The 26,143-nt window shown below is 45.1% G+C and overlaps 4 protein-coding genes across 7 annotated transcripts; all 4 read left to right on the forward strand.

The window, feature by feature from the left end:
* The first annotated feature begins 4,517 nt into the window (after nucleotides 1–4,517).
* Nucleotides 4,518–5,277, forward strand: LOC127307992 (uncharacterized). Its single transcript, XM_051338748.2, has one exon. It carries the CDS (start codon nucleotides 4,644–4,646, stop codon nucleotides 5,049–5,051), a length of 408 nt encoding a protein of 135 aa, XP_051194708.1. The 5' UTR covers nucleotides 4,518–4,643; the 3' UTR covers nucleotides 5,052–5,277.
* Nucleotides 5,278–7,363: 2,086 nt separating this feature from the next.
* On the forward strand, nucleotides 7,364–10,834 carry LOC127307993 (nuclear transcription factor Y subunit C-4). The gene is made up of 2 exons (XM_051338749.2): nucleotides 7,364–7,564; nucleotides 9,696–10,834. Exon 2 carries the CDS (start codon nucleotides 9,737–9,739, stop codon nucleotides 10,505–10,507), a length of 771 nt encoding a protein of 256 aa, XP_051194709.1. The 5' UTR covers nucleotides 7,364–7,564; nucleotides 9,696–9,736; the 3' UTR covers nucleotides 10,508–10,834.
* A 2,625-nt stretch (nucleotides 10,835–13,459) lies between these two features.
* LOC139832395 (uncharacterized) lies at nucleotides 13,460–14,486 on the forward strand. The gene is made up of 2 exons (XM_071822145.1): nucleotides 13,460–13,723; nucleotides 13,812–14,486. Exons 1-2 carry the CDS (start codon nucleotides 13,460–13,462, stop codon nucleotides 14,484–14,486), a joined length of 939 nt encoding a protein of 312 aa, XP_071678246.1.
* Nucleotides 14,487–21,666: 7,180 nt separating this feature from the next.
* On the forward strand, nucleotides 21,667–24,777 carry LOC127307995 (MADS-box transcription factor 29). 4 transcript variants are annotated; one of them, XM_051338753.2, is made up of 8 exons: nucleotides 21,668–21,765; nucleotides 22,151–22,417; nucleotides 23,325–23,394; nucleotides 23,513–23,674; nucleotides 23,840–23,881; nucleotides 24,002–24,043; nucleotides 24,153–24,412; nucleotides 24,510–24,777. In XM_051338753.2, coding segments are annotated over exons 2-8 (765 nt in total). In that variant the 5' UTR covers nucleotides 21,668–21,765; nucleotides 22,151–22,229; the 3' UTR covers nucleotides 24,511–24,777. The 4 variants fall into 4 exon arrangements, with proteins under 4 accessions (XP_051194710.1, XP_051194713.1, XP_051194712.1 ...); XM_051338750.2 differs by lacking the exon at nucleotides 24,510–24,777 and having other exon boundaries at nucleotides 21,667–21,765; nucleotides 24,153–24,416; XM_051338752.2 differs by lacking the exons at nucleotides 21,668–21,765; nucleotides 24,510–24,777 and adding an exon at nucleotides 21,785–21,828 and having other exon boundaries at nucleotides 24,153–24,416.
* The last annotated feature ends 1,366 nt before the right edge of the window (nucleotides 24,778–26,143 follow it).

Genomic DNA, 26,143 nt, shown 5'->3' on the forward strand with positions numbered 1-26,143 from the left:
ATTTGCAGGTTCTTTTCTTACATGAGTGGTCAGATGTAAATTTGGAGGTTTGTTTCTAATGAATGGTCGTTGGCCTCATTGGTGCCGTATATTCAAGCTTCACTGTATAGTGAAGCGAGCCAGGCTGTATTTCATTTTTTTTTAACCACACGGCCTACCGAGGGTGCATTGTTATGAGTTTCTCAACTTCTCATGTTGAACCAAACCTAAACACGGCAAAGATTCCCCAAAGCGGAATTCATCCTTCTATCAAGTTGAAGCATCCTAAAGGACAAATCTCTTGACTAGGTAGGCCCGAACTGTGATGCTTAGCTGCATCTGATTATTCCACCCAGTTTAGCACAAAGAGTTCCCGTGAGCTTGCTCCATAGATTCACTCATCGGATTGTGACCCTAACAGGTCTTTCTGCCAAAGTGCCAATCACAATCTGGGTCCTAGCCATTAGCAAGTATGGTTGATTGGTTATTGTTCTAAACAGCAAGCAAGAAAACTGTACAGGCACGTGAACTTGGTCTTAAGAACGCCTACCGTTCACCAAGCATCCGAAGCAAATCAGATCAGATGAATATGATTCCTGGGGCTGGACATAAATAATTTTAGATTTGTATGTAAAAATCAAAATCTTAATATGTTGTGGTGGCTCATCAGTATACCTGGGCATGTGTCGGGCCGGGCTGGGCCTCGGGCCGGCCCGAGGTAGGCCCGACGCAAAATAATCCGGCCCAAGCCCGGCCCGGCCCGACCAAATTCCCACCAAGCCCGTCGGGCCATCGGGCCGCGGGCCGGGCCGTAGTGTTAAAGTGAGTTTTCGGGCTACCCAGGCCCGGCCCGGCCCGGCAGTCGGGCCAACATTTCTGGCCCAAGCCCGAGTTTTTCGGGCCGGGCCCGGGCCGGGCCGTCGGGCCGGGCTGCCCATGGCCAGATATGCTCATCAGCCTGCCTGGGATGATGGGCATCCCGGCCGTCTTACCGGATGCCTCGGAGGACTGGATTAAAGTGTCGGACCTTTTTCCTCTGACCTTATAAAAACACCTAATCATGGAGGCGTTTGCTCGAAGCAACGTTTCTTCTAGGTAGCCCGAACCCAATCCAGTTCAGTTCAGTACTCCATGTCACGTAAAGAAAAGTTTAGTAGTACTAGTATTATCAGCCGGATCGATTTTAATCTGCATACGGCGAGTTGTCGAGTAATATTCTACTACTACGTTCTACACTAGATAGTACTTCCTCTGTTGGAGATTATAAGACCTCTATGTATTCCTAGGACGTAAATTTAATTAACGTAATAAAATGTATATATTATAAAACATACTGTACATCATTAGAAAATTTAAGTGTTCTACATTCTAATGACATAATTTTTGTATTCTACAATTCATATTGGTCAAATTGACAACCTAAATATACTCTAGGGTGGCTGAAGGGTGGACGAACCTTGGCTCGGTGCACGGTCTCATGAGGTTTTCCAGTTCTTTGCATCCGGTGTAGTGTAGGGGCATTGATGAAGATGAGAATAAAGTCGTTCAACCTGTATCGATGTTTTCCTAGGGAGGCTTTTTACGGTAAGGACGGGTAAACCTTAACCATCTAGCCCAACTGATCATGTGGTCCAGATTGATAAATATTTGTTGATTAAAGGACTAGTATTTTTTTCCATTAAAGATTAAATTTGGTAGATGCAACACGAGGTCAAGTCTCTCACCCAGACGCCTTCCTTATAATAACTAGTTTCCTTATAAAAACTTCAAAGGAAGGCCGAGCTACACGGAGCTTTTTATTTTCAAACACTTAGAATTGGTATTTTGAAATTTTAAAAAATCTGAATTAAAACTCTGGAGATACCTAATGATGTATACTATAATGATGTAAAATCTCAATACAGACTACTTTATATTCTAAGCTACACAAAAATAACAAATTCTGACAAATTTTATAGTGAATAGTACATATTTCAAGACTACTAAATTTCCTGTAGCCTAGAATACAAATCAGTTTGAATCGAGATTTTGCACCATTGAAGCATACATCATGGGCAACCTCTAGGATTTTATTTCAGATTTTTTTAAAACTTTGAAATACCAATTCTATGTCTTTGAAAATAAAAAGCTACATGCATCTCGGCCTCTAAAACACCACACTCGTTTCTTTAGCTTAACATTCCTTTAATTTTCTTGTTTTAACCTTCCTTACATCAGTTTTCGTATAGGAGAATCTACAAATCGTAGAGAAACAAGATAAATAATTACCTACACGACTGTGATTAATAACTTTTTGATCTATAACAAACAAGAATAGAGAAAAGTTTATACGATGGGCGTGAGCGTCAGTCGAGGGTACACCCAGGATCGCGTCGAGTCGGGACCCGCATACGACAACAACTGGCCTAGGCTACGTCGGACATTGGCAGGGTTGAGCATGTGACGGAACCAGAGGACTCCCACGCTCAGAACCGCTCGCCCGACCAATTCCCTACCAAGCGTCTATGTTGCAAGGGCCTAGGAGGCGTGGAGGCCCATCATCCAGCGACGTGAGGGAGGAGACGCACGCGTGAAAGAGCGAAGGACGTGTGAATCTCGTGGCGCGATGCGAGGGTGGGGCCGGAGCCAAAAAAAAAAAGTGGGATCCATCGCGATGGCACCACGTGTCCTCTCGGGCTTGCCATCATTAGACAGCCCATAGCTTTCAGGGAAACATGGGTAGCCAAAATTGCCAAGAATTTCGACAACTCTTATTTATAGCGCTATATTAATTTAGTACGTTATAATAACATATTATAAAAGTTTTCAAAAATATAATAACATCTTTTATTATAGAACACATGGGTATGCCAAATCATTAGACTAGTCACAATGGGAAGTATCATAGACTAGTATCATGCATATGATACTAGTTTATGATACAACACCTACAATGCATAGTATCATGAATTAGTATCATAGTTCCATCCTATTTAATGTTTTGTAGAATCTCAATGCAAATATTTGTACATGATGTGTTTGCCACTAAAATTTCTAGTTTTACGTGCTATGATACCGTATCTACCTATGATGCTACTCTCACATCTCTCCTCATTAATTGACGTGCCACATAAGATTTTTGCCTACATGGCATGCATGATACTACCTATGATACTCCCATTGTGGCTAGTCTTACGGCTCTATCCGATAATGTACACCTGATCTCAACTCAAATGAATTTCATGAATTAGAGTAAACAGAAGTAATGGAGCTTGATCAAGCCACATGAATGCACGATAATTAAGTATGATTGGAATACCCATCCCAAGATGTACATATATCAAACTAAATCTCGTGCAATTATAGTTAAAGAAAATTGCCTCTAGAAACTACCAAATCTGATTGCACAAAATAACCATGCATTCAGTAGTGGATATGATCATATGAATCACTACTACTAGCCAACATGACTAGTAAATTGTACCCTAAAGTGCCTCTTCCTCGGAAGAGCGTGGATAGGCTGGAGTTTGGAGTCGATCGACGGACATTAGGTTTGGCGTGAAAAGTGTCGGTCTACGACGATAGTGTCCTATGGAGGGGATGATGTCGCAGCGTACTGGTATCTTCGAGTTCCACCTCCACCTAATGAAGCTCAGCCAAGTACGACTTCATCGAGGAACTTACCGTTTCTCCTTTCTCTTTGTCTGTTTGGAGTTGAGATTATCTTCCATCCCACCTTGGTACTAGCTTCCCCGGGACTTTAAACTCGCAAGATCGTGGTCACTGACATCTTCGAACCGATGCTTCTTCAAATGTCTGAGTTTTTTCAAGATTTCTCCTACACAAGCTACGTTACGTCGGAGGATCGAAAGTGGCATCAAGCACTGCCGAACTTAAGACGAGTGTTCTATTTATTTTTGTAAGGAAGTTGTTGCAAAGGGTGGATAAAACTGCAGTGGACAGTCAGCAAGCTGAACTCGGTCGAAATGGCAACCTGGCAATGGTGTGCTTGGAAGCTAATCCGAGAGCGCACAGCTGTGAATTGTGTGCCACTGCCCATTGCCAAATGAGCAAGCGAGAGAGAGAGAGGGACTAGATCAGATCGGGACGGGCGAGTAGGGACGACGTGGCTTGCTGTCACGCTTTGCTCTGCGACAAGGGAGGCCCATGCCATGCCGGCGTCCTTGCCGTTGCCGATGCCGACCCGCGTGGGTGCCACTGCCAACCGTACTGCCCACCGTTTTGTTCCCTCCCCTCCACTCCACACTCCAGATCCAAAGGAAACCCAAATGATCGAGCCAGATGTTAGCAGCTCAAATTACAGATTTACCGTCATCTCATCTCTATAGCGTTCGCAGGCTAAACTAACTGTAGATTTAGATGCCTTCCTTGAAAGATTAGCTGCTGGGTGATTCTATGAACCCTGAACTTGTTGCCTATTTTCGGTGCTCTCCGACTGGCTCATGGCTCGTTTCAGACGATATTCGCTCTCTTGGACTGGATGGAGGTGCGCCGCGCTCACGGTTGGATTCCTTCTTTATAAATCACGGCCACGGCCACGGTCTTCACGGACACGCCTACCTACCAACAACCCACACGCGCCCGGCACAAGTCCCCGAGCTGAGCCGCACTGCACTCCAGTGCTGCGCGCACGACGCCACACCACAGGGAGCAAGCAAGCGGCGATGGTAGAAGCCGGCAGCGGCGCCGGCGCTGCGTCCTGCCGAGGCGGCGGCGTGGTCGGCCCCGCGGCGCGGCGGTGCTGCGGCGGCGGGTGCGGGCTGGGGCGGCTGGTGCGGCGGCTGCGGCGGCAGGGCAGGCAGGCGCTGTGCGCGGCGGCCAGGCCGCCATCGGCGTCGGCGGAGGCGCTCCGCGGGTGCCAGTACGATCCGCTGAGCTACGCGCGCAACTTCGACCACACCGGCTTCGGCGACCCGGACGCCAGCAGCCTCTACTACAGCTACACCTTCTCCTCCCGCTTCGTGCTCGCGCCCGGCGCCGCCATCACCACCTCCTCGTCCGTCGCGGGAGCCGTTGCAGCGCCCGCCGGCATCATCGTCACCGCCGCCCGGCCAACCGCCGCGAGCCACTAGCAGATCATTAGCCTCTGTGCTGCACTGCTTGTTTTTAGCTCACCTTTTCTCTTCATGCTCTTTTCCTCAACCTCTGGAAAGCATCGAAAACTTTCCCGATCCGAAGGGAAAGCCCGTGGAATCGAGACGATTCATTGTAAATTAATATAGTAGTAGGCCATTGCTGGATCAGTCGAGCTTGCATACTGGATCGGAGACGCACACGAACAAAAGATGGTTTGTTTGATTCCTCAGCTGCAGAAATGCAGACGGCGAGGCGTACGTACGGAGTACTGCGGCCTGCGGAGCAATGAATGCGCGCGGTGGGGTGGTACCCGGCGGTGACGGCGACGCCGTGGGAAGCGAATAAGTGACGGTCGGGGTGGTGGTGGCGCAATTATTGGCCCTGATCGAATCGAATGAATTTACCTCTGCCTGCGGTCACGTCTTTCAGTGATCTGTCAGTGTCACCACCACCGCACCGGTTCGGGGATGTGGGGGCGGACGAGAAGATGCCTGCCGCCTGCCTGCCTGCCTTTGCCAACGATAACGATGACATGGACGTGCAACGGCAGCGTCCTGTGGAATCTTGCCGATGCAGTCCGTTTGTAATTTTACAGGGTTGTGCCACTGACATCCAGATTCACAAACAGGCGATCGGCGCGTGTGTGTGCGTAGAGGTTCCTATGGGTTGCATTTAGGGCTGCAAACTCAGCTCGAGTCAATTAGCTCAGCCTCGTACTAAAATCCGAGCAAGCTCCGCTCGTGTTGGATTACAACTCGAGCTGCAAAATTTGGTTGATGGTTAACTTGTAAATACCTTGAGCTAGTTTTGAGCTACAAGAAACTATAGTTTTTCATATTTCTTGTAGATGGAAGAAATAAACAAATCTCTTCCAAAACATGCGGACAGAAAATTCCATCAACAATATAAGGAAACAATTCAATCCACATTGTAAATGACATATTTTCTTTTAATATGTAACATAATTATGATGCGCATTTATATTTTTCAGTCTATCAAGCTAAGTCGAGCAGAGCTATCGTTGGCTCGAGACCAGCTTGTTTCTCTTTCGGTTTAAGCTAAATAAAGCACTCATACTTGGCTCATTTTTCTTCCTGAGCGAAACTCGAGTCGAGCTAAAAAAATAAGTTGATGTGGAGCCACTCACAAGTTTGGAGCTTTTTTTCTGTAGCCCAAGTTGCATTCCCTCTAGGATGTATGTCGTGGTTTCGTCACATCAGATGCCATGAGGTGCCGGCTAGAGGGGATGGGGGAGGAGGCCGGTTTCGGGTGGCTGTGGGTGTCGTTCTCCGACGAAGCTCTGTGGTGGAGATTGAGATCTAGGGAGGGATCTTGCAGAATCCTCTTAAATAAGGGCAGTCTCGTTGGTGCTCTTCCTCACGCCGAGCTCCCTTGTCCTGGCCGCCATGGAGGCGAAGGTGGGCAGCTGTGTTGGGATCTGGAGTGCCAGTGAAAGATCATGAAGCTGCTTTGTGGAGTTCCTACACAACGGCAAGCTTGGCCGCGGTGATCTCTGGCCAAGGGCGTCCACTCCACGAGCCAGTGCAGTGTATGCGCAGGTGCATCTTCAACCTCCTTATGTGGAGGCCTTTCAACCTCGATGATGCAGAGCAAGCTCTTCCTAGACCATGAGGTTTTGCCCCCGGAGCTGGGATGGGTCATCGGAATCGCAGGTCAAGCAACGCTTGTGGTGATGAAGAAAGTGGACTCAATTGCTTTTTTTTTTCTCAATCTTTGTAGGGTCTGTTTTGAAGGAATCCTAGGTCTTGTTGTAGTTTTTGTATCTCTCGAGAGCCTTGTTGTAATTTGTATTGTTACCACCGCTGAGTAATGCAGTTTCTAGGTCTTTCGCGACCCTTTTCTGTAAAAAAAAAAGGTTCCTATGGAGGACTATGGGTTGCATTTAGGGCTGCAAACTGAGTTCGAGTTAGTTAGCTCGGCTTCATACTCCCTATGCTAGTTTTGAGCTAAAATCCGGCTAATCTTAGCACGTGTTGAATTAAAACTCGGGCTGTAAAATTTTGTTAATACTTAACTTCTACCGACCTTGAGCTAGTTTTGAGGTACGAGAAACTCCAATATTTCGATATTTCTTGTACATGGAAGAAATAAGAAAATCTCTTCCGCAACATAAACAATTGCGAAGGCCCAAACGGCATGCAATTGGAAGGCCCACGGTCTGTACGTGGCGCCGTCAAATTCTGGCCTATACAGGCTAATTACGGGCCGGGTTAATCTCGCTTCAACGTGACGCCATCATCAAGGCCGAGGCTTATCTTGCTTCTAAGCCCATCACCATAATTAACCCTGCTACACTAGTCTCGTCTCTCTGTCCTTGACTCTTCTCCTCCTCGTCCTTGACCAAGGGCGACCCCGTCTCTCTCCGCCTCCGCTCCGCCGAGGGCTCCGGAGAATCTACCAGCCAAGTAGGGCGCCCCTCCACCACCGCCCTGCTCGCCGGCGCCGCCCGCAGTCGCATCCGGCCTCCAGGAGATCCGGCGGTTTATCGGTAACGACCCTGCTTCCGTTCCACTTTCCCCCTAATCCTCGGCTAAGCCGGGCCTGATCCCGTCCGGTTACCGCATGCATGCGTGCTTAGATTGGCCGGAATTTTCTCTCCCGTTTTACGTGTGCTCCCTGTGCTATATGTTAGCAGTTTCCGTGCTTGCCGAGTTCGTTGGATTAGCGCGATTTGGAGACGGGTTCACTTTTGAAATTAGTAGCGTTCGTACTAGAATTATTGGAGATCTTCGAGGGAGGAGTCGGTTAAATCGTCGGTAACTATCGGCCCATCACCTTGGCCAAGCCTTGGAACTGTTCTACGGCACGTGCCTGAGTGATCCGTGGTTGAAATTGGCGGTGTTTGTGCTAAAATTATGGGTGCCCTGCTCTTCGAGTAACTCCTCAGTAGTCATCGGTCCATCACCCTGGCCAGGCGTTGGCACTGTTACAGGGCATGCATCCGAGCGATCCGTAATTCTAAGCTAGATTCAGTTATACGTCCAGCGGTATTTTCTCGTAGGTATGGTTGTTTGTTTCTCTGCGATTTTTCAGGCATGGGCAGCTTGCTGAGCCTATTCTGTGCAATTGTACATGCGCAGCAGTTTTTATTTTCTTCTCCAGGTTGCTGAACTGTGTGACAGGCTCGATCCTTGTAGATATGAGAGCTAAGAAACTGGATGTACGTGGCGTATTCAATTTTGTGTGCTATTTCTATCCATGCAAATAGACTTCAGAGATTTATTGTGCACACTCTTCAGTGCAAATTCAGTAAGCTTGCGAAATAGACAAACTTAACTGTGCGACGTGCTTAGTTGGGATTGGCTCCGGAGAAGCTCGGGCTTCGACAAATGAGTATTGGCGTAGGTTCATCCCCTTGGTACCTCCTAAGCATTAAATTATACCAAGGTATTGGAAACCACGTTTTTGGTTGCATGCTTTTATGAGTCTGGGTTTTGGAAGGTATTCAGTGATGCCCAGCTGTGTCCGAATGTCATGGTGACACGGCATACACAAGGTCCTCCTTTGCCCACGCCATACATGTGAACGATCTGAAGCTGCCCAATTGCTATTTTCCTTGAAAGATATCCTATTAAAGGTAGTTGTTATCTGCCTTTAGATTACTTGCGGGACACAATAAGCCATTTTTTAGTGATGGTGAAAAGTGTTGATGAGAAGACAGCGTAAACCATTTGGCGTCTTGGTCGTGCGTGACAAACTTGATGATGTAGTAGGTCTAATTAAACTAACTTTGTTCTTTCCGTCATCAAAGTTTGTATACATAAGCTGTGCCATCAGGAAATAAAGAAAGTTTTCTTTTACACGTCACGTCACTTCACTTTGACTTTATTTAAGCTTTACAAGGTTTGTCATCTGGATCTGGGTGTGATATTGACTTAATTCACAGCTTCTTCTGGTTAATGCAAATGTATGGCACTGCCTTACTAATTTAGGAGGAATATGTAGCTACCCGAACCACCCTTTTGGTAGACACTCCCAAGTCCTAACTGAAGGTGTGGGTTTATGTAGCTTTTGCGTGTCACCCGGGGGACCTGCTTGCACAGAAAATCCTCAGACATTTGGTGTATGCTATACATGGATGGTCTGAGGCTCTGAACTGTATGTGTGGTTCACGCGGATTCATGTAACTTGCTTTGTTGAAGTAATTCATAAATTGGACTCTTCTGCATCTGTCCATACTATTTGTTGTTTGTTGGCATGTGCATACACACACTTTCAAATTTATTGATACTGGACTTGGATAGAGTATAAAAAGAAAATTTGCCTTCCGACCACACATAATGTGACAAGATTGATGGAAAGTTGTGATTACGATTTACATTGTCTGTTTGATTTTATTCCACTTCTGCCTGTGTTGGTGATGGTGCTTTGCATTTTAATTTCACTTTTTCTGTGTGTGGCGCTAATAATTTTCTCTTTGGAATACTGTGATGGACCTATCAAGATGAAATCTTGAGTTCATATCTGTTCTGAAAATATTTTAAAACAGAGCTTCAGTCATATAAGGAGGAGTTCAGATTCATCTACAATATATTTGGCAAAATTCCAGTAGTTTATCCGTTTTCTGATTAATTGAGATGAAAAACAAGTTGATTAATACCTGCAACTGTTTTCTCCAGAGTTTGAAAGATAATTGATTTTTGGGGGAACAAGATCTCACATGGAGCCATCCTCGCAACCTGAGCCTGTGATTGGTGTTGCTACTGCTGGGTCACAATCATATCCTCCTGCTGGTGCCTATCCACCTCCAACCATGGTAGCTGGAGCTCCGGGTGCCATTCCTCCCGGCTCACAGTCAACAATGCCATTCCCCACTAATCCAGCTCAACTCAGTGCTCAGCACCAACTGGTTTATCAACAAGCCCAGCAATTCCACCAACAACTGCAGCAACAGCAGCAGCAGCAACTCCGTGAGTTCTGGGCTAGCCAAATGGAGGAGATCGAGCAGGCAGCTGACTTCAAGAACCACACCTTACCACTAGCTAGGATAAAAAAGATAATGAAGGCTGACGAGGATGTCCGAATGATCTCTGCAGAAGCTCCTGTTGTCTTTGCAAAGGCGTGTGAGGTATTTATCTTAGAGTTAACACTCAGGTCATGGATGCACACTGAGGAGAACAAGCGCAGGACCTTGCAGAAAAATGACATTGCAGCTGCTATTACAAGGACTGACATCTATGACTTCTTGGTGGACATCATTCCTAGGGATGACATGAAGGAGGAGGGCCTTGGGCTTCCGAGGGTGGGCTTGCCACCTGCTGTAGGGGCACCAGCTGATACCTATCCTCCTTATTACTACATGCCAGCGCAACAGGTGCCCGGAGTAGGAATGATGTATGGTGGACAGCAGGGTCACCCAGCGACGTATGCGTGGCAGCAGCCTCAAGGGCAACAGGTCGAGACCCCTGAAGAGCCGCAGCAGTCTCAGTAGATGTTACAATGAAGTCATGACATGATTGTGAACTAAAGGCCTCTAAATTCAGGCTTCTGTTAATTTATGCCCATCATTGTTGGCTGGAACAGTTACTTCTGATTAGGTCTTAGGGTTATTGATGGTAGTTTCGACGCTGGTATGACAGCGGTAGGAAAATGATTGTGATTTGTTAGGTGATTTGCAACTGATTTAGTGAAAAGTACTTTCTTTCCCCCCAAGCCTATAATCCAATATTCCGAATGCTCTCCTATGGAGAGCCCTGTAAGAAAAAAAAGATTGGTGGAGGTTGATGTCATACCTCTGCTGGTTTGCCTCATTTGCCAATCATCATGTTGCCCTTGCAAGAATCCTGCCTTCCTGAACTGGTAGTCACCAGAGCGTGAAGACTAGTCCAGCACGGTAAACAGATTGGTTCCTTTCTTCATAGTGGATCCTATGCCTGTGTGAAAAAGATAGAACTGCCTGTCTACCCCCTGTTTGAGGAATACTGAGGGGCAAAAAGTATTGTGTTTTACATAGCGACTGTTGAAACGTGTGTTGGTGCATGTACATTTCCATTTCGCAGCTTATTTCATTTGAGTCTTGAAATGCATGTGTGCAGTACGTTCGTACAAGATTATCCTTGAGTGCATTCAGATTTTTGTTCATAAGCATACTGCATATACCAACTTCATAGCTACTCATAGCTCTGAAGAAAGAGCAGCTACTTAATAAGCTACAACCTGAGGAAACTGTGATATGTGTAAGACAGAAGAATGGACGGCAAATCATGTCTGCTCGTAGCTTGACTTGTACACCTAACAGAGACATGCAAGGTGATGTTCTTAGCTTGTCTCTTGAATTGTTGGAACTACTATTTAGACTTCATTTATGACAACTATTAAATTTGCACCCAAAGTTAAGCAACATGTTTAAAGAAAGTGCTAGTCGAACATGTTTACTTCTTCTCATCACATAATCTCTCATCTGAAAAAAAAAAAGAAAACTTCATCTTTCCTGACAACTTGCAGTTGGCACATCGATGCCCTTGTCATTGCTGTAAAGTGGTGTTGGCTGTTGGAACATTTTTTACTAAACCTCCTCACCACAAACCTTTTCCATTTCTGCTGCCATTTGATTCCACCTAAGCTTAATCAGTGGCAGAAAAGAAGGGGCAATTATTGTGAACTGTTTTGCACTTGTACTCCACCACATGATGTAACGAGAGGCTGTTTCTTTTCTCTATCAGTGCATCATAAATGGAAACCATATCCTCAGTGCGGACGAATTACACCCGAGCTTGGGTGCACTCGATGAATGTGTGGCTGAGGTTAATCCATGAGCATTTAATGTTTTTATTTTTTAGTATGAAGAATTGGCTGAAATTTGCTATACCACTGCACGTTGTGTACATCTCCCGTAAGATATTGAATGAATATGGATGGTCGGCAGTATGGGAATTAAATCAATTAAATCCGGCTGTGTGGTTGAGCAGGTGCAACATGTACCGAAGTTTGGCACATCTTGGACCTGTTGTGTTAAGCTATAGCTACTAACTAGGTTTTTGAAAGTTGCCTCCGTGGAGATTATTTTTCCAAACCAGCATTTTAGAGTTTCAAAACAGTCCGACAAAAAATTCCTGGATTTTGACAATGCCATATTGTACGGTGCAAAAATATCAACATGAAATAGTTTTTTTTTGGCACACAGACTCCGGCGCGTCCCAAAAAGCGCCGGCGCTGTTTCGAGCCCAATAAAACAGTCAACAACCCCGTGCTGACCCCTTTGTGCGGGGCGCCGAACGGGCACGCCAGCACCACGTCAGATTCAACGAGTGGGCTCCGCCTATCATCCACACGAGCCCAATCCCTACAAGTTTCCCCAAAATCTCCCCCCTACCGCTCGCCGCTCTATCTCCCGCATCCATCCAGCTCCCATGATGCAAAATCCTTGCCGCAAAACCCTCGCCACCATGTCACCGAAGAAGAAGGCTACGGCGAAACCGCGTGTGGTGGCGCCGAAGGAGAAGCCAGCGCACATGACGCAGAAGTAGTGGGACGACGAGAAGAGGCGCTACTCCATCTTGACGGTGGACCGTAGACGGCGTCGCCTCGCGAGCGATGCGAAAGCAGTTGAGGAAGTGGCGACGGCAGCCACGATGGAGATGTGCCTGAGCTTGGGTGGCATGCCATCCAAAGCCGAAAGCGGCTGCTACCCCCTCACTGGCCGCAGCATGGCAGGCGGCGGTGCGTTCTCGAGAAGCGCCTCTCCCTCCTCGACGGCCTACTTCGCCGAGCCTCCATCGATATCGCAGATGCATTTCTCGTAGATGGAGGGGTGCGCCCGCTACTCCCCCGAGTATGCCGACATCGACATGACCGTCGACCCGAACGCGACGTACTCGCGGGCGTCGGCACCGAGGGGTAGCAACGCCATACGCTTCACCATCGACCTCAATAGCGACATTAACAATGGCACGCCGGATCTGCGCCGCGCATCAGGAGGTAGCGCCGGCCACGTGACTGACCGCACTGGTCTCCCCCGCAGCCTGTTCAGCGGTGACAGCAGGAGCACCCACCATGTGTTCGGCAGCGCATCCGGGGCCGCCATGGAGGACGAAGATGTAAGTTTTCCCTTGAACCATGGCTTGTGCACATATAATAGAGCTCCGGGAGCAAAATGTGAGCCTTTTGATTGGTTTGCTAGGTGAACGGCATTGACATCCTGAGTGGCATGATCCGCCACGGCCACGCCTACGAGCCCGTCTTCGAGGAGGATGACTACGGTGAATTGGGCGACGACTACGAGGAAGGAGATGAGGTGGACAGCGAGAAGATCGACGAGGACGCTGATGAGGTAGCCGAGGAGGAGCTGATCGACATCGACACCGGCATGTCCACGAAGAACAAGAAGATGAGGAAGAAGAAGGCCGTCGACACTTGAGGGCCGAAGTGGAACTCCCTAGAGGACATGTGCCTCGTCGACACGTGGAATCTGGTAAGGTTCTGCCCCATCACCGGCGCCAATCAATCCGGCGGCAAGTACTACAAAAGCATATTTGATCAATTCAATGCGAGGAAGAATTTTGGTGAGTACGCCACCCTCCACATGATCCAGAACGAGTTCGTCATGTCTCACCGTTGGAACCTCATCAAGAAGGCATGCAACATGTTTAATGGCTACTATGAGAAGGTGAAGAACCGTGCCGAGAGCGGCAAAACGATGGTGTATTGGGTATGTATTGGCACTGTATTCATGTCTACCATTTGATAGCTTCATGTCATTGTATTCATGAATTGCAGGCTCTTCATGCATTTGCTAGATTCTCAACGCCCTCACCATGTACAAGCATCAAAATGGCGACAAGGACTTCCCCTTCATGCATTGCTTCACAAAGATTGAGGGTTGCAAGAAGTGGGACGCCGTCTGCCTCACTCTCAATGACAAGAACCACGTTGGAGAAGATGGACCAGTCGCAGCCGGCCCTGGCAACAAGAAAGCCATGGCCGAGAGGAATGTGGCGCCAACATTAGCCACCATCGACGCCTCCATCGAGAAGATGGTGTCCTCCTTCTCCATCAAGAATAAGGCGGCGGAGGATAGGGGCGCCGCCATGTGGAAGGCAATGTTAGAGAAGCAAGATGTGAAGATTGGGCTCGAGAGGGAGAAGGTGGAGGCGACCAAGATGGAAGCTCAAGCCGGCGTCATGAAAGCCATGAATGAAGCGACGCAGCTATCATTGGCCAAGATGACTCAAGAATCGAAGATCTTGATGGCGGACATGGCGAGCATGGATCTATTGGCGAGGGTGTGCCTCGAGATGTACCGCGAGCGCATCGGCAAGGAGGTGATGGTGACGCAAGCTGCGGCGGCGTCCATGGTAGCATCGACACCATCGATACACCTGCCTGCGCCGGTGTACATGCCGACATCGACATTTGTATCGACGAGCATGGCTGCGCCGGCTCCCATGCATGTCTCCACCGGCGTCCACTAACGAGGTGCCGCAGGTGATCGCTGACGGGGAGGATGTTGTCTAGGTGCAGCCTCCGTTGACGCCCTTCCTGTGATCATTTGGCATTGAAGCACAAACTATTTTTTGGGTGCCGGATTATGATGAATGACGGCGACTTGGTGGCCGGATGTTAGCCTATACTTGTATTCGAAAACCTTAAATTTGAATTTCTATCCATGTTTGTGTGTTTTTTATTCAAAAAATCCTATTGTGGCCGCCGATGTGGGGAAGCCTTCCCCAAATGGAGGAAGCCGTGCCGGCATCCCCCATACGCGAGTGCCGGTGCAGCTGCCGACGCCTATTTGGGGGCCGCCGATGGAGATGCTCTAATTGGAGCCAGCAAGATGATTAAATATTGTACTTGGATAAAAAAATGTTTTGGCTCGAAATGAGAACAGTCTAGGCACGATCCACGCTATATTTGTCAAAATTTTACTTTTTTTATCCAGAATACCATGAAATTATTTAGAGCATAAATATTTTTATACGAGTACAATATTTGATCATCTTTTGTTTTCAGGAGGATTCAAAATTTTGTTTCAGTATTTAAAATTACCCTGAATTTTAGAATTTATAGGGTGCATAGCATACATGTGCCAAAAATTCGGACATTGGGTGCCTATATATACACACATCGTATGAACACAGGCGTCACATGTTTCAACACAAGAAGAGGACAGGGTGCAGTCCAGGAACTTGGTACAATGCAAACGCGTTGCCTGTCACCTTTTCATCCTGATTTGCTAGGATGCATAGCAGTGAGGTGGTTGGCATGCTCAGGCTATGTATTCGTCTCGCCCGTGTGCACAGAATTATACACCATGATATATGACGTACGTCAAGGGAACGAATGGCTCGATGGAAGTAGGATAAACGGAGCACCCAAGCTCGGGCTGACTTCCGAGTTTTCGACCATATCCTTCTCTATATAGACAGCCCTCGAGGATAGGTATGCAATGTGCAAATGGAAAATTTACTTTTGGCTCTCGTGTGTGAATGTGGGTGAGAATGCTCATTTACTAACATTTACTTTTGGACGTGTGCAACGATCTAAAAATTAACTAGCATGCTTACACAGTTCTGAAACGAAGTTTTTTTGTGCTTGCAGTGTTTGCTGTTTGTGCACATGCTCAGAAACGGCACTGTTAACATTTCAATTCCAACATGATTGTTTAAAAGAAAGCATTTCTAACATGAAACTTGAACGTTTTTTTTTTGCATGAACATGAATACAGTGAGCTTATGCATATGCATTAATTTTGGGGCATACAACCTTCAATGGTAACTATATCTAGCCTCAAGAAGTAAAGATATTTGGGGAAACTTTATTTTCTCCAATATTTACTCAATTAATTACAGATGATTTTCATACTTTTGCTTGCTAAAAAAAGAGATGTAACTTCTCTTTTTATTCTTATCAAATCAGTGGTTAACTAAATATCTTAAAGAGTACCCTACACATTTGATACTAATATATATACCTTAGTAATGCCTACAAGAGCATCCATATTAGTCATGGTAGCTATCACAAGTTTTCTTTTTTGTATAAAGGGAGCTTTATGAATAATAAAGGCGATATAATCACAAAGAGTTTACACATAGTCTCAGCAGGACTAGGATGCACGCATCCCAACACGATCTAATGACATAACAAAGAAACAAAAGTTATACTTTGATAACAAATTAAAGTCCACCTAGGATGACAGGGGGTCGATCCGAAGATTAAACCGCCATCCATGGAGGGTAAACACCTCCTTAGCTACTCGCTCCAACTGAGTATATGCAATTGTAAAGAGCTCCTTGTTCTGGGCGCTGAAGTAGACCATGTACATAGCCACACAGGCAATGTACATGAGTGTATAACATGAAGTGAAGAAGAAACTTTTTTTTATCGAACATAATATATCATTCTTGCATAGGGAAATAGCCGAACACAAGGCCACCGTCCTCACCAGGATTTGTTAAGAAAACTTCTTATGAAATTCCCCACAACCAATTACTAAATATATTGCTGACATTCGCTAGATGGGTGTAGATTTGAAGCCACTTATAGAGAAAACCACACCCCTCAAACGAATTTGCATTAAAAGGAGATATTTGATCGACTCATGCATCATCATGGCAAAAACACATTTTTATGTATGTCCTTGCCAATGAGGGTTAGCAATTTTATCCTTCGTCAAGACAAAAACCACTCCTCTCATCAAATACCGAACGGTTTAAATTTTAGGGGACCATTTAGCCTCCACAAATCTTATCATTAATCAACATGAAACTATGAATTAATGCAAGTTAAAGTGCAATTGCAGAGATCTAGACACACCTAAACTCTTTTGCACCTTAAGTGAACCGACTCTAGTCGACCCAACAAAGCATTCCACATAGCTAACAATTGACCAACTAGAACCCTCCGAAAGGTTACGTTTGGAGGAGAAGCTAACCCCATAAATCGTTCAAGAGCTTCCTGGAAGGCAAGAGTAATAGCAGATTTAGAACTCCTAAGGTTTAAGGTTAACCAAAACCTACAAAACACAATCTCTTCTTATATTAGTAGACTTTGATTTTATTGTATCTCTAGACCTATGTAAGTGGGTGTATGCACCCGAGATGATGTAAATATTATATCTATAATATATCACAGTAGGAGCCTCTCCTACTGTTTTTGGTCAAAAAAAAAAAAAACTACGGAACAAATGTCGATCTTATAGAGGCAAATTGCCTGACCAAGGGTCCTCCCATAACCTCGAATGAAATCCATCCTTATTGGAGAAGTTCCAAACTAGAAAAAAATTAGTTAATTTTTGCCAGACCAATTTAGAAGTGCCCGCCTTTACCTTAGGCGTTTTACATTTGCTCATGTCTAATATGTAATTCGTCTTTTTTAGCACTCCAGACTTTTGAGACTTTTTAAACGGCTGTGTGCATCTTAGCTATGCAGAGGTCGGGTGTAATTACTTTTTATGAGTAATAAAGCGCCCATTATCAAAAAAAAAGTGAGAGTCTATAGGTTTCAACTGGATATGTGAAATCGCTTTGGAACCTTAACACTAATCACATGGTTGATATTTCCATGTACCATCCTAAGTACGAGGTGTGAATAGCGTTTTCACTGAGGAGTGTAATATTTTTTACATCAAGATCCTAAACTCGTAAACAACATTGGTCTTATGGGAGGAAAGCAATGTTCCCTTTAGTCTTCTTCCTTTTTACTATACTTTGTTAGAAACAAATATCGATTTGAAATAATCTAACCTTTGTAACGCATCCTTTGGTGATTGAAAGAACGGCATCCATATAGAAAACGTAATGCAGAGAACAAAGTTGATAAGGATAAGCGGTCCACCAGAAGATAGATACTTCGTGTTCCAACCGGCGAGCCACTTCTCTAATCTTTATTCAACCTTTTCCCATTTTGAGTAACGGAACTTACAATAATTGATCAGAATTTTGAGATACAATATAGGGAGTTGACCCGGATGACACCCAAAAATCTCAGTGTATTGCGCCTCTCAGAATCTATGATATTGCCAAAGTAAGAAAACCCATGACTTGATCCAAATGAAAAAGGAAAACGAAAATGGCACGTCTTGTCAAAATGCACTGCAATAATTAACATTGAATTGTCAATTCATATGCACTATATAAGAGTAACTAAAATCAAAACCTCGTGAAACTTGACAACTCTCCATGCATGGATCGATATCATCTAAAAAAACATCACGGATCCATATGAAATGAACCGTATCGAAGCAGGCACAATGAAAACCAAAGCATACTGCGAGTGCATCCCTGCTTGACCCATGACTTCATCCACACGATTTTTTTTAAATGATGTGTTTGGTCGATCATTTTTTTTGAAGATGAACCATAATATATATACGCAAGCAAGCCGCCTCATTAAAAACCTTCCAGTCCCCTTAGGTACCCTGGTAAGGAAAAGAGTGCGTAAGAAACTTGCTGCTCAAAGAGTTACAGAATGGTTACATCAGGCAAAACAAACCTAAGCACCTAAGGCTCATCGACCCGGTTACAATCCTTTCTAACTAAGCCCGCCAAAGCAGCAGGAACAGAATCTAGCATAGTTCCGGAATCACCCTTCTTGCCTAGCTGCGCCAATCCATGCGCTACCCTATTATTCCCCCGATCCACCTTCAAAACAGAAATGGATCGGAAGACCTTAAGCAGCTCCTGCCCTTCTCTGTACAGGCACCAGCTCGATGATCTATCAACCAGATTGTTCTTCATAACATCAATGGTCCTTAGACAATCTGTCTCCAACACGGCAAATTCACATGACATGCCAATAAGATGATGTAATCCCCCAATACAAGCCAAGACTTCTGCTTCTTCAGCGCTCGAACACCATGGTAAATGCTTCCATTCCGATAACAGCGTGTAACCAGTATGGTCCCGAATGACAACGCCGATCCCTGCCATACGGCTCGCTGCGTCCCATGCCGCATCAACATTGGCTTTGAGGGAGCCAATGGCTGGAGCTGTCCACCGGTTCACCACCGATAAACCCTCAGAACTATAAACAGGCGCAAAACAAACCGGCGTTTTCCCCTTCGGGTCCGACACCGTGCCACAAGCCGAGGTGAAACTATCCAGGTAGTTCCGTATAAAAGAAACCGAGGCAGAGACGGAGGCCCGTCCGTCACCATGAACGACATTATTCTGATGGTGCCAAACTCGCCAGAGAAGAAAAATGATCCTTGACCTTGCAGACTGAGATGAATTACTAAGCAAAACAAGCAGCCAGTCGGTCCCTCTAAACAAAAAAGCCTCCTCACTAGGCAGATCCCAGAATTGTCTCATCCCTTCACGAAGAGCTCTCGCCAAAGTACAAGTAACAAGGGCGTGATGTTCATCTTCGGCTGCTACGCCACAGACAGTACACGTGCTGTCAACCTCTGGCATCCGCCGGTTAAGTCCCGAGCGAACAACTAGGGTAGACGTTGCCGCTCTCCAAGCAAAAACCTTTAATTTGTTAGGAACCTTTGCTTTCCAGACAATATCCCAAATGCTCCGGTCTCCAGATGGGGCTGAACTACTCTGACCTGCACTCAGAGACTCAATCAAAGGCTGCATACCAAGTCTGTAGGCTGATCGAACTGAAAAAATCCCATTCCGTTCAGGTAGCCAAGAAATGAAATCGTCACAGGGCCTGGCCGGAAGTTTTATAGCAAGAATAGCCGCCGCATCAATAGGTAGACAACATTCTCTAACCATCTGTTCATTCCAAGTTCTCGAGTTTGGTCGATCATACGCTACAGTATGTAACATTCAGTAGTAATTCATATGGGCTATGTGAGTAATTAAAATGCAAAGCCTCACGAAACTTCACACTACATCATGCATGGTTACATATTTGTGTAGGTCCTCACAAAAGGTAAAAAAACAACCATGGAACTATATGAAATGAACCATATCCAAGCAGGCACAATGCATGGTATATGATGGAGATGGACCCAAATGACCCAGAGGAAATCTCTGCCACATTTTATTCCCCCATTCCCAAACGGGAGCACATCCCAGCTAGCACCCCATGTGCAACAAGGTGGCAATCCCCATGAAGGCAAGCAATGCAGCCACTGTGGTCAATACGGTGTTGCTAGCTATCTAGGGTTTGTTTCTTGGGTGCAGTGGCAAGTGTCACTGTCTCTGGCCAAGGCCACCTCAGGAATCCTGCCAGCTGGGGCCATCACGGTCAGAGGGCGGTTACACGTCCACACACACCGAGCTCATCAGGACGTTGCTTTCCGTGGTGCCTTTGAGGGCCATGCAGACCGTTCGTTGCCTAGCCAGCTACATGAAGCAAACATAGTTGTGCAGCGTCTGAATTTTGTGTGTTTGTGTGTGTGGTGGCCTGCAGCGTATGAAAGTCTCTCGTGCATCTCGCAGGTTGTATCATTGCATGCACTGGTCATGCTCATGTGGACTGTGGTCATAATTTGACTCCCAATTATCTAGTGACTGGGTTGAGTGTAACCTTCAGTATTGCAGAACATTCAGATCTTGAAATTTAGACTAATACACATGAAAGTGTTTGCAGAGATTTGATCACCAGGCTAGGGTATGCTCCCGAAAGAGAGCAAAAATATAAGAGCAACTCTATCACTGATGCTTAAATATTTCGGCGGGTTTATAGTTTTTAGGGCTCAAACATAGCCCGTATAATAGGCTGGCCCTTAAAACAAAATAAAATACACCGTATTCCCTGCCGTCAAGCCGCTAAAAATAAAGGGTGCAACCAGCCAAAACCCCTACCCTCTCTTTGTCTCCCCACCCTCGTTGCCATTTGTACCACCGCCTCTAGCCGCTGTTTCCATGCGTCTCCGGCAAAATCCGTGACCGTGGTTAGCATATCCAAAAGCGCCGCTCGCAGATGTGGCCGGTGGACTTATCCTCGTCATATAAGATGTGGGCACCCCCGCCGAGCGTGTGCTTTTCATCGCCGAACCTTGCACGCTCACCGAGGAGGCCACACATGCGGTGCGGTTGAACACCGCACAGGTTTGCAGGCGCCACCGATACACGAACAACAGTGTGGATCCGCCGCCCTCCCTCGTGGTTGCGGTGAGCTCCAGCGTTGTCACCGAGAGGCTCGAATAGGCGTACAAGGAGGCTCTCCTTCCTGGGGACTACCTCGACGCTACTCTGATGACGGGGAGCAGTGGCTTTGGCGGATGAAGTGTCGATGTGTGCAGTAGAACTATGTTAATTTTAATTTATGATCTATGTATGTTCTTTGCGCAGTTCACTTAATTTTGCCGCCAGTGCATTTAAAAAAATTACGGTTTTGATTATGGTTTCTGTTCTACCGCATGATTTTTCAAACCTCAAAACAACTTCTCGATGGCCATTCTACACGTTTTAAGGGACGAAATTTTATAGTATCTGTTAGAGTTGCTCTAACAGCACGTAAACTGAGCATTATTTGTGTGTAATCCTATCAAGGAAATAATTAGTCAAAACGTGTGTCAGAACATCGCAAGTGGACAACCACGGGAGCAAACACACAAAACAAATGCAAGCAAAAGATAGTTATTCACTGCCAGTTAGCTAATTATTACTGCTGACCATTTACCTTTTCGTTTACTTGGACTGTTGACCTGTTGTACAGGCATGATGACGTGAGGAGAGTGTAGACCTAGCTAGCCAGCCAGCAAGTGGCAGTAGTACTGCACCTTACTATCCTTCTATATATGTCTCTCCTTCTGCACCTCTGCCTTAGCCTTTGAAGCAAGAACTGCACAAGGTAATGCGCATATCACCACTGCTACTAGCTACTCCCCCTCCTGTCTCTCCATCCTTATGATCAGTACGAAAAGGAATGCTTATTTCTTGTTTGCAGAATCAGTTGAAATTTTCTACTTCTGAGTGTGTTCTTTTATAATTAGCTTGGACTAGCGTGTTCTTTGGTTTTTGGCAAATTAAGAGGGCCGCATCTGGCTAGTTCTAATTTCTGAGTGGAAATTTCGATATATTTGTAATTGTATAGTTCTAATATGGTTCGAGCGATTTCTTTCTGTGGCAAATACTAGAATGAATGCGCCCTAGCTAGATCCAGTTAATATGATGCACGGGAGCTCCCATGAACATGGTTAACCCTTCTTCCTTTTTATCCGATCTTGTTCCTGCAGCTAGAAGGAGAGAAATCAAGGGGCGCAGGAGACGCAGAAAGGGATTAACTTGGCGTGTTTCCTGTTTGGATCGATCGTGATGGGTCGCGGGAAGATCGAGATCAAGCGGATCGAGAACGCGACGAACAGGCAGGTGACCTTCTCCAAGCGCCGGGGAGGGCTGCTGAAGAAGGCCAACGAGCTGGCCGTGCTCTGCGACGCCCGCGTCGGCGTCGTCGTCTTCTCCAGCACCGGCAGGATGTTCGAGTACTCCAGCCCTGCGTGCACGTATGTTCTTCCATGATCTGCCACGTTCTTCTTTCTTTCTTTTGACTTTGGGAGTACCACCGGATCTACTAGCAGATGGTTTACGCTGTTAATTTGGTGTGCGCGAACTAAAATTGGAGTATGTTTTTCTACTTTGTATTGTTTTTTTGTTGCTTTTATTTTACGATTTTCTTTGCGAAGAGAGCTATTGTCTTTTTCTTTAGCATGTCGTCTCAAGGCCTTGGATTAATTTGTTGGTCTGTGTCTCTGTGTGGATCAAGGGTTATGTGTTAATCTGTTAAAATACCACGGATTGAAATGTGTTAAACTTTCAGAAAACCACGCATTCGGAAGTCCAAACTGTATGTTTATTTCGAAGTTATATTCAAGCTCATTATTCAGATCAGTCGAGGCTAAATTGTTGATAAACAACATGCATGCACATGTGCCTGTCATGTGTCATCTGCTTATATTCAGCATAAAACCCAGAACCAAAACAGTAATTTGGACATGAAGTCATATATATAATCATAAAGCTCATATCTCTTACTGTGAATCTAAAGACATAGTATTATGTGACTAGAGCACCTTTTGGTAGAAGCTCGATCTTGTTAGTAATAAATTCGTTCAGCTAGTTGCCTAGCTATAATCTCTAACATATGGGGTCTTCATAACAAAATTTATCTTACATTTAACATGATACATGTATGCATGGCATGCATCAAGAAAATCCACAAATCGAGATTGGTTTTCCATGTAATCTATCTGATGTTTGTCAACAATAAGACCCTGTTTTCCATGAATTAGTCAAATACCACACAACTAAGCTAAAGTTGTCATCACCAAAACACTAGTTAAGTGCAGGTAAAAAAAACTAGTTAAGTGGATTGTTTAACTAACATACTTGTTATACTACCTGTTCTTTTAGCTTGAGGGATCTCATTGAGCAGTACCAGAACACCAGCAACAGTCAATTTGAGGAGATTAACCACGATCAGGTAAACAAAATAAATATATACTCATTTGAATTGTTGATTGCTTTTTCAGTACTATTTAGTTGCTCTACTAACTGATTTCACCGGTGAATTTATTATCATTGTGCATTCATGGATGCAGCAAATATTTGTGGAGATGACACGGATGAGGAACGAGATGGAGAAGCTGGAAAGTGGCATCCGGAGGTACACCGGCGACGATCTCGCCTCCCTCTCCCTCGCCGACATCAATGACATAGAGCAGCAGCTTGAGTTCTCCGTCAGCAAAGTTCGCACAAGAAAGGTAGATAGTATGATAATTCATGCCATGATATGATATTTATCCAGTCAAATATTTAGTAGCTACTGCCCTTCCAGGCTTGCATCACACGTACTAATTATTACGAACTAGTTTCACCATTGATGTGCTAATTACCCGGTTAATGCATGTGTTCTTGGCTTCTTGCAGCATCAGCTCCTAAACCAGCAGCTTGACAACTTGCGTCGCAAGGTAACAGATTATTTCATTTCCATCTCTGCTATTCTTTTGTTTTTTGAAACGGATTCCATCTGCTGTTCTGGTGTATGCATGAAATGGTTAATCTCTTTGTACTGGTTGAACAATCAACAGGAGCATATCTTGGAAGATCAGAACAGTTTCCTGTGCCGCATGGTAATGAATCAATCCAAAATTTTGTTGAAAGCAAACTATATATGCATGCATGTGTGAATTACAATGATTAGATAGCGGTGCTTCATCTTATTGGGTTCTTGTTCTATAGATCAGCGAGAACCAGCATGGCGTGGGCGGTGAGCCGAAGATGGTGGGGATGCCGCCAGTGCTGTCGATGCTGACGCCGGCCTTCCCACCGACGCCCTACTACGGTGGTGAGGAGTCTTCGAGCACGGCGCTGCAGCTGACATCCCCGCAGCTGCAGCTCCAAGCTGCCGAAGCCGCCGGTTTCCGGCTGCAGCCGACGCAGCCCAACCTGCAGGACCCGGCCTGCAGCAGTCTCCACGCCGGCCACGGCCTCCACCTTTGGTAACTGATTATGAATCAATCGACCAAGTACACATGCATGGACTCAATCATGGCCAAGTGTTTGATTGTGTGAAACTTGTACACATATTGTTTGCAGAAATTTGATGATCATGATGCGTGCGCTGATCGGCTGATGGACTGCTGCTGGATGGTGGAATAAGACGATCACATTGGGTGGAAGATTGGTTGTTCGTTGAAGCATGGAAGAGGAGGAAATAGTTAATTTGGGAACTATATATGTGTAAGATTCGAGCTGTGTGTCGTGTGTGTGGGAGTTGGTTCATCTGTGGCGTATTTAGCTCAATGCATAGACGATGCATGCATGTGATAATAAAATTCATTTATCGAGGAGCATTTACATTTAAGACGACCGAGAAACACTGTTATTTCGTTAATACTTTATTTAAAGGTGAGTACGAGCGGACTCAAAGTTTATTATAGGGAAAGAAGAGTTTGATGCACTAGCTACATCCATAGACTAGAAAGTCATAGGCAATGCATGTTTTCATAAACATTTCTTTAAAGGTTGCTTATATTATGAAAAACTATGTCTGTCAGCCTCTTTACCGGGTGTCTAGAATTTCATGGAGTTTCTTTCTAGCTACGTTCGCAGTTCCAAACCTGGAACAGGGAGTGACAAGCAATAATTTGATACACTCCCATAAGAGAACTTATCTTTGTTTCCAACCGGGTGTGCAAACCCGTCCACCCTTCCACCCTAAGGCATATGTCATTGTCATCCCCTTTACCCTAATGGTAGACCGTTCTGACATCCGCATGCCCCGCCCCATACTCTATAGATAGCACGACCCGGACCAACCCTTACAATCCTTCGTAGGTCTTTAATAAGTCTGCTCTCTCCTTTATTAAAAGGTAGACCGAGCAGAACCTGCATTCCCTCCTTTACCCTATCGATAGCACGATCTAGGCAACCCCTATTAATGGCCCATTGATATGTGAAAGTAAAAAAAAAGATATAGCTGACTTTCCTAGAGCAATTATATATCTTATGGTTAACACGGATTATACGGCACAAGAATCACTAGACGACATTGATTATTAATCCTAGATGAGTAACCCAGTTGCAATGGAACTTCCACCAAACTCATACCATGGTTTTATTGTCCACCACATAGTCATATTCATAATTGGAAAAGTAATATTTTACTTTTCAATGCAGGAGTAATAAGTATAGTACTTTGCAAGTAATTTGATAAAAATAATCAAGTGGCATGAGCAAGCGATGAACTTGCCTAGATACTGCAAGGTAGTGCAGTTGGATTGTTTGGACTGACCCTAGACCTCGGTTTCTGAAAATTAGCATCACTGTCCGATAAGGGCAATATTTAAAGATCCAAATGATGCATGCTTTCTAGTTTTAGTTGTGACTACCCCCACTTGGATGTCAGGTTTTACTTTTGAACTTCAAAAGTTATTGTACTATAAAAGATTGAGTTTAATACGATTTAAGGTTTATTTATACTCCTTATGAGTTATAAAATACTATTTGAAGTTTAAAGAAATTCTTTTCAAAGAAAACCTTTTTATTCCTTTTAGAAAATAGTTTTTAAGATTTTCTTGTATTTCTTCATTGTCAAGAAAATAAGAAATGTTTTACTATTTTCTTCATGTTAAAGAATTAAATTTCCTTGGATTTTGATATTAAAATATACTCCTTTATTCTTTTATCCTTTTAAATTGTGTTTAAAAGTTTCTTTAGAATTCATTTCT

This window comes from Lolium perenne, chromosome 6 (assembly GCF_019359855.2).
Source record: "Lolium perenne isolate Kyuss_39 chromosome 6, Kyuss_2.0, whole genome shotgun sequence".
NCBI lineage: Eukaryota > Viridiplantae > Streptophyta > Magnoliopsida > Poales > Poaceae > Lolium > Lolium perenne.

Excerpts from the sequence above, each read along its gene's own strand:
- LOC127307995 (XM_051338750.2), top strand. The coding sequence starts at position 22,230 with ATGGGTCGCGGGAAGATCGAGATCAAGCGGATCGAGAACGCGACGAAC. Across the intron at positions 23,395-23,512 it reads AGGAGATTAACCACGATCAG|CAAATATTTGTGGAGATGAC; the intron begins GTAAACAAAATA and ends TCATGGATGCAG. Across the intron at positions 23,675-23,839 it reads GCAAAGTTCGCACAAGAAAG|CATCAGCTCCTAAACCAGCA; the intron begins GTAGATAGTATG and ends GGCTTCTTGCAG.
- LOC139832395 (XM_071822145.1), top strand. The coding sequence starts at position 13,460 with ATGTGCCTCGTCGACACGTGGAATCTGGTAAGGTTCTGCCCCATCACC. Across the intron at positions 13,724-13,811 it reads GCAAAACGATGGTGTATTGG|ATTCTCAACGCCCTCACCAT; the intron begins GTATGTATTGGC and ends TGCATTTGCTAG.
- LOC127307992 (XM_051338748.2), top strand. The coding sequence starts at position 4,644 with ATGGTAGAAGCCGGCAGCGGCGCCGGCGCTGCGTCCTGCCGAGGCGGC.
- LOC127307993 (XM_051338749.2), top strand. The coding sequence starts at position 9,737 with ATGGAGCCATCCTCGCAACCTGAGCCTGTGATTGGTGTTGCTACTGCT.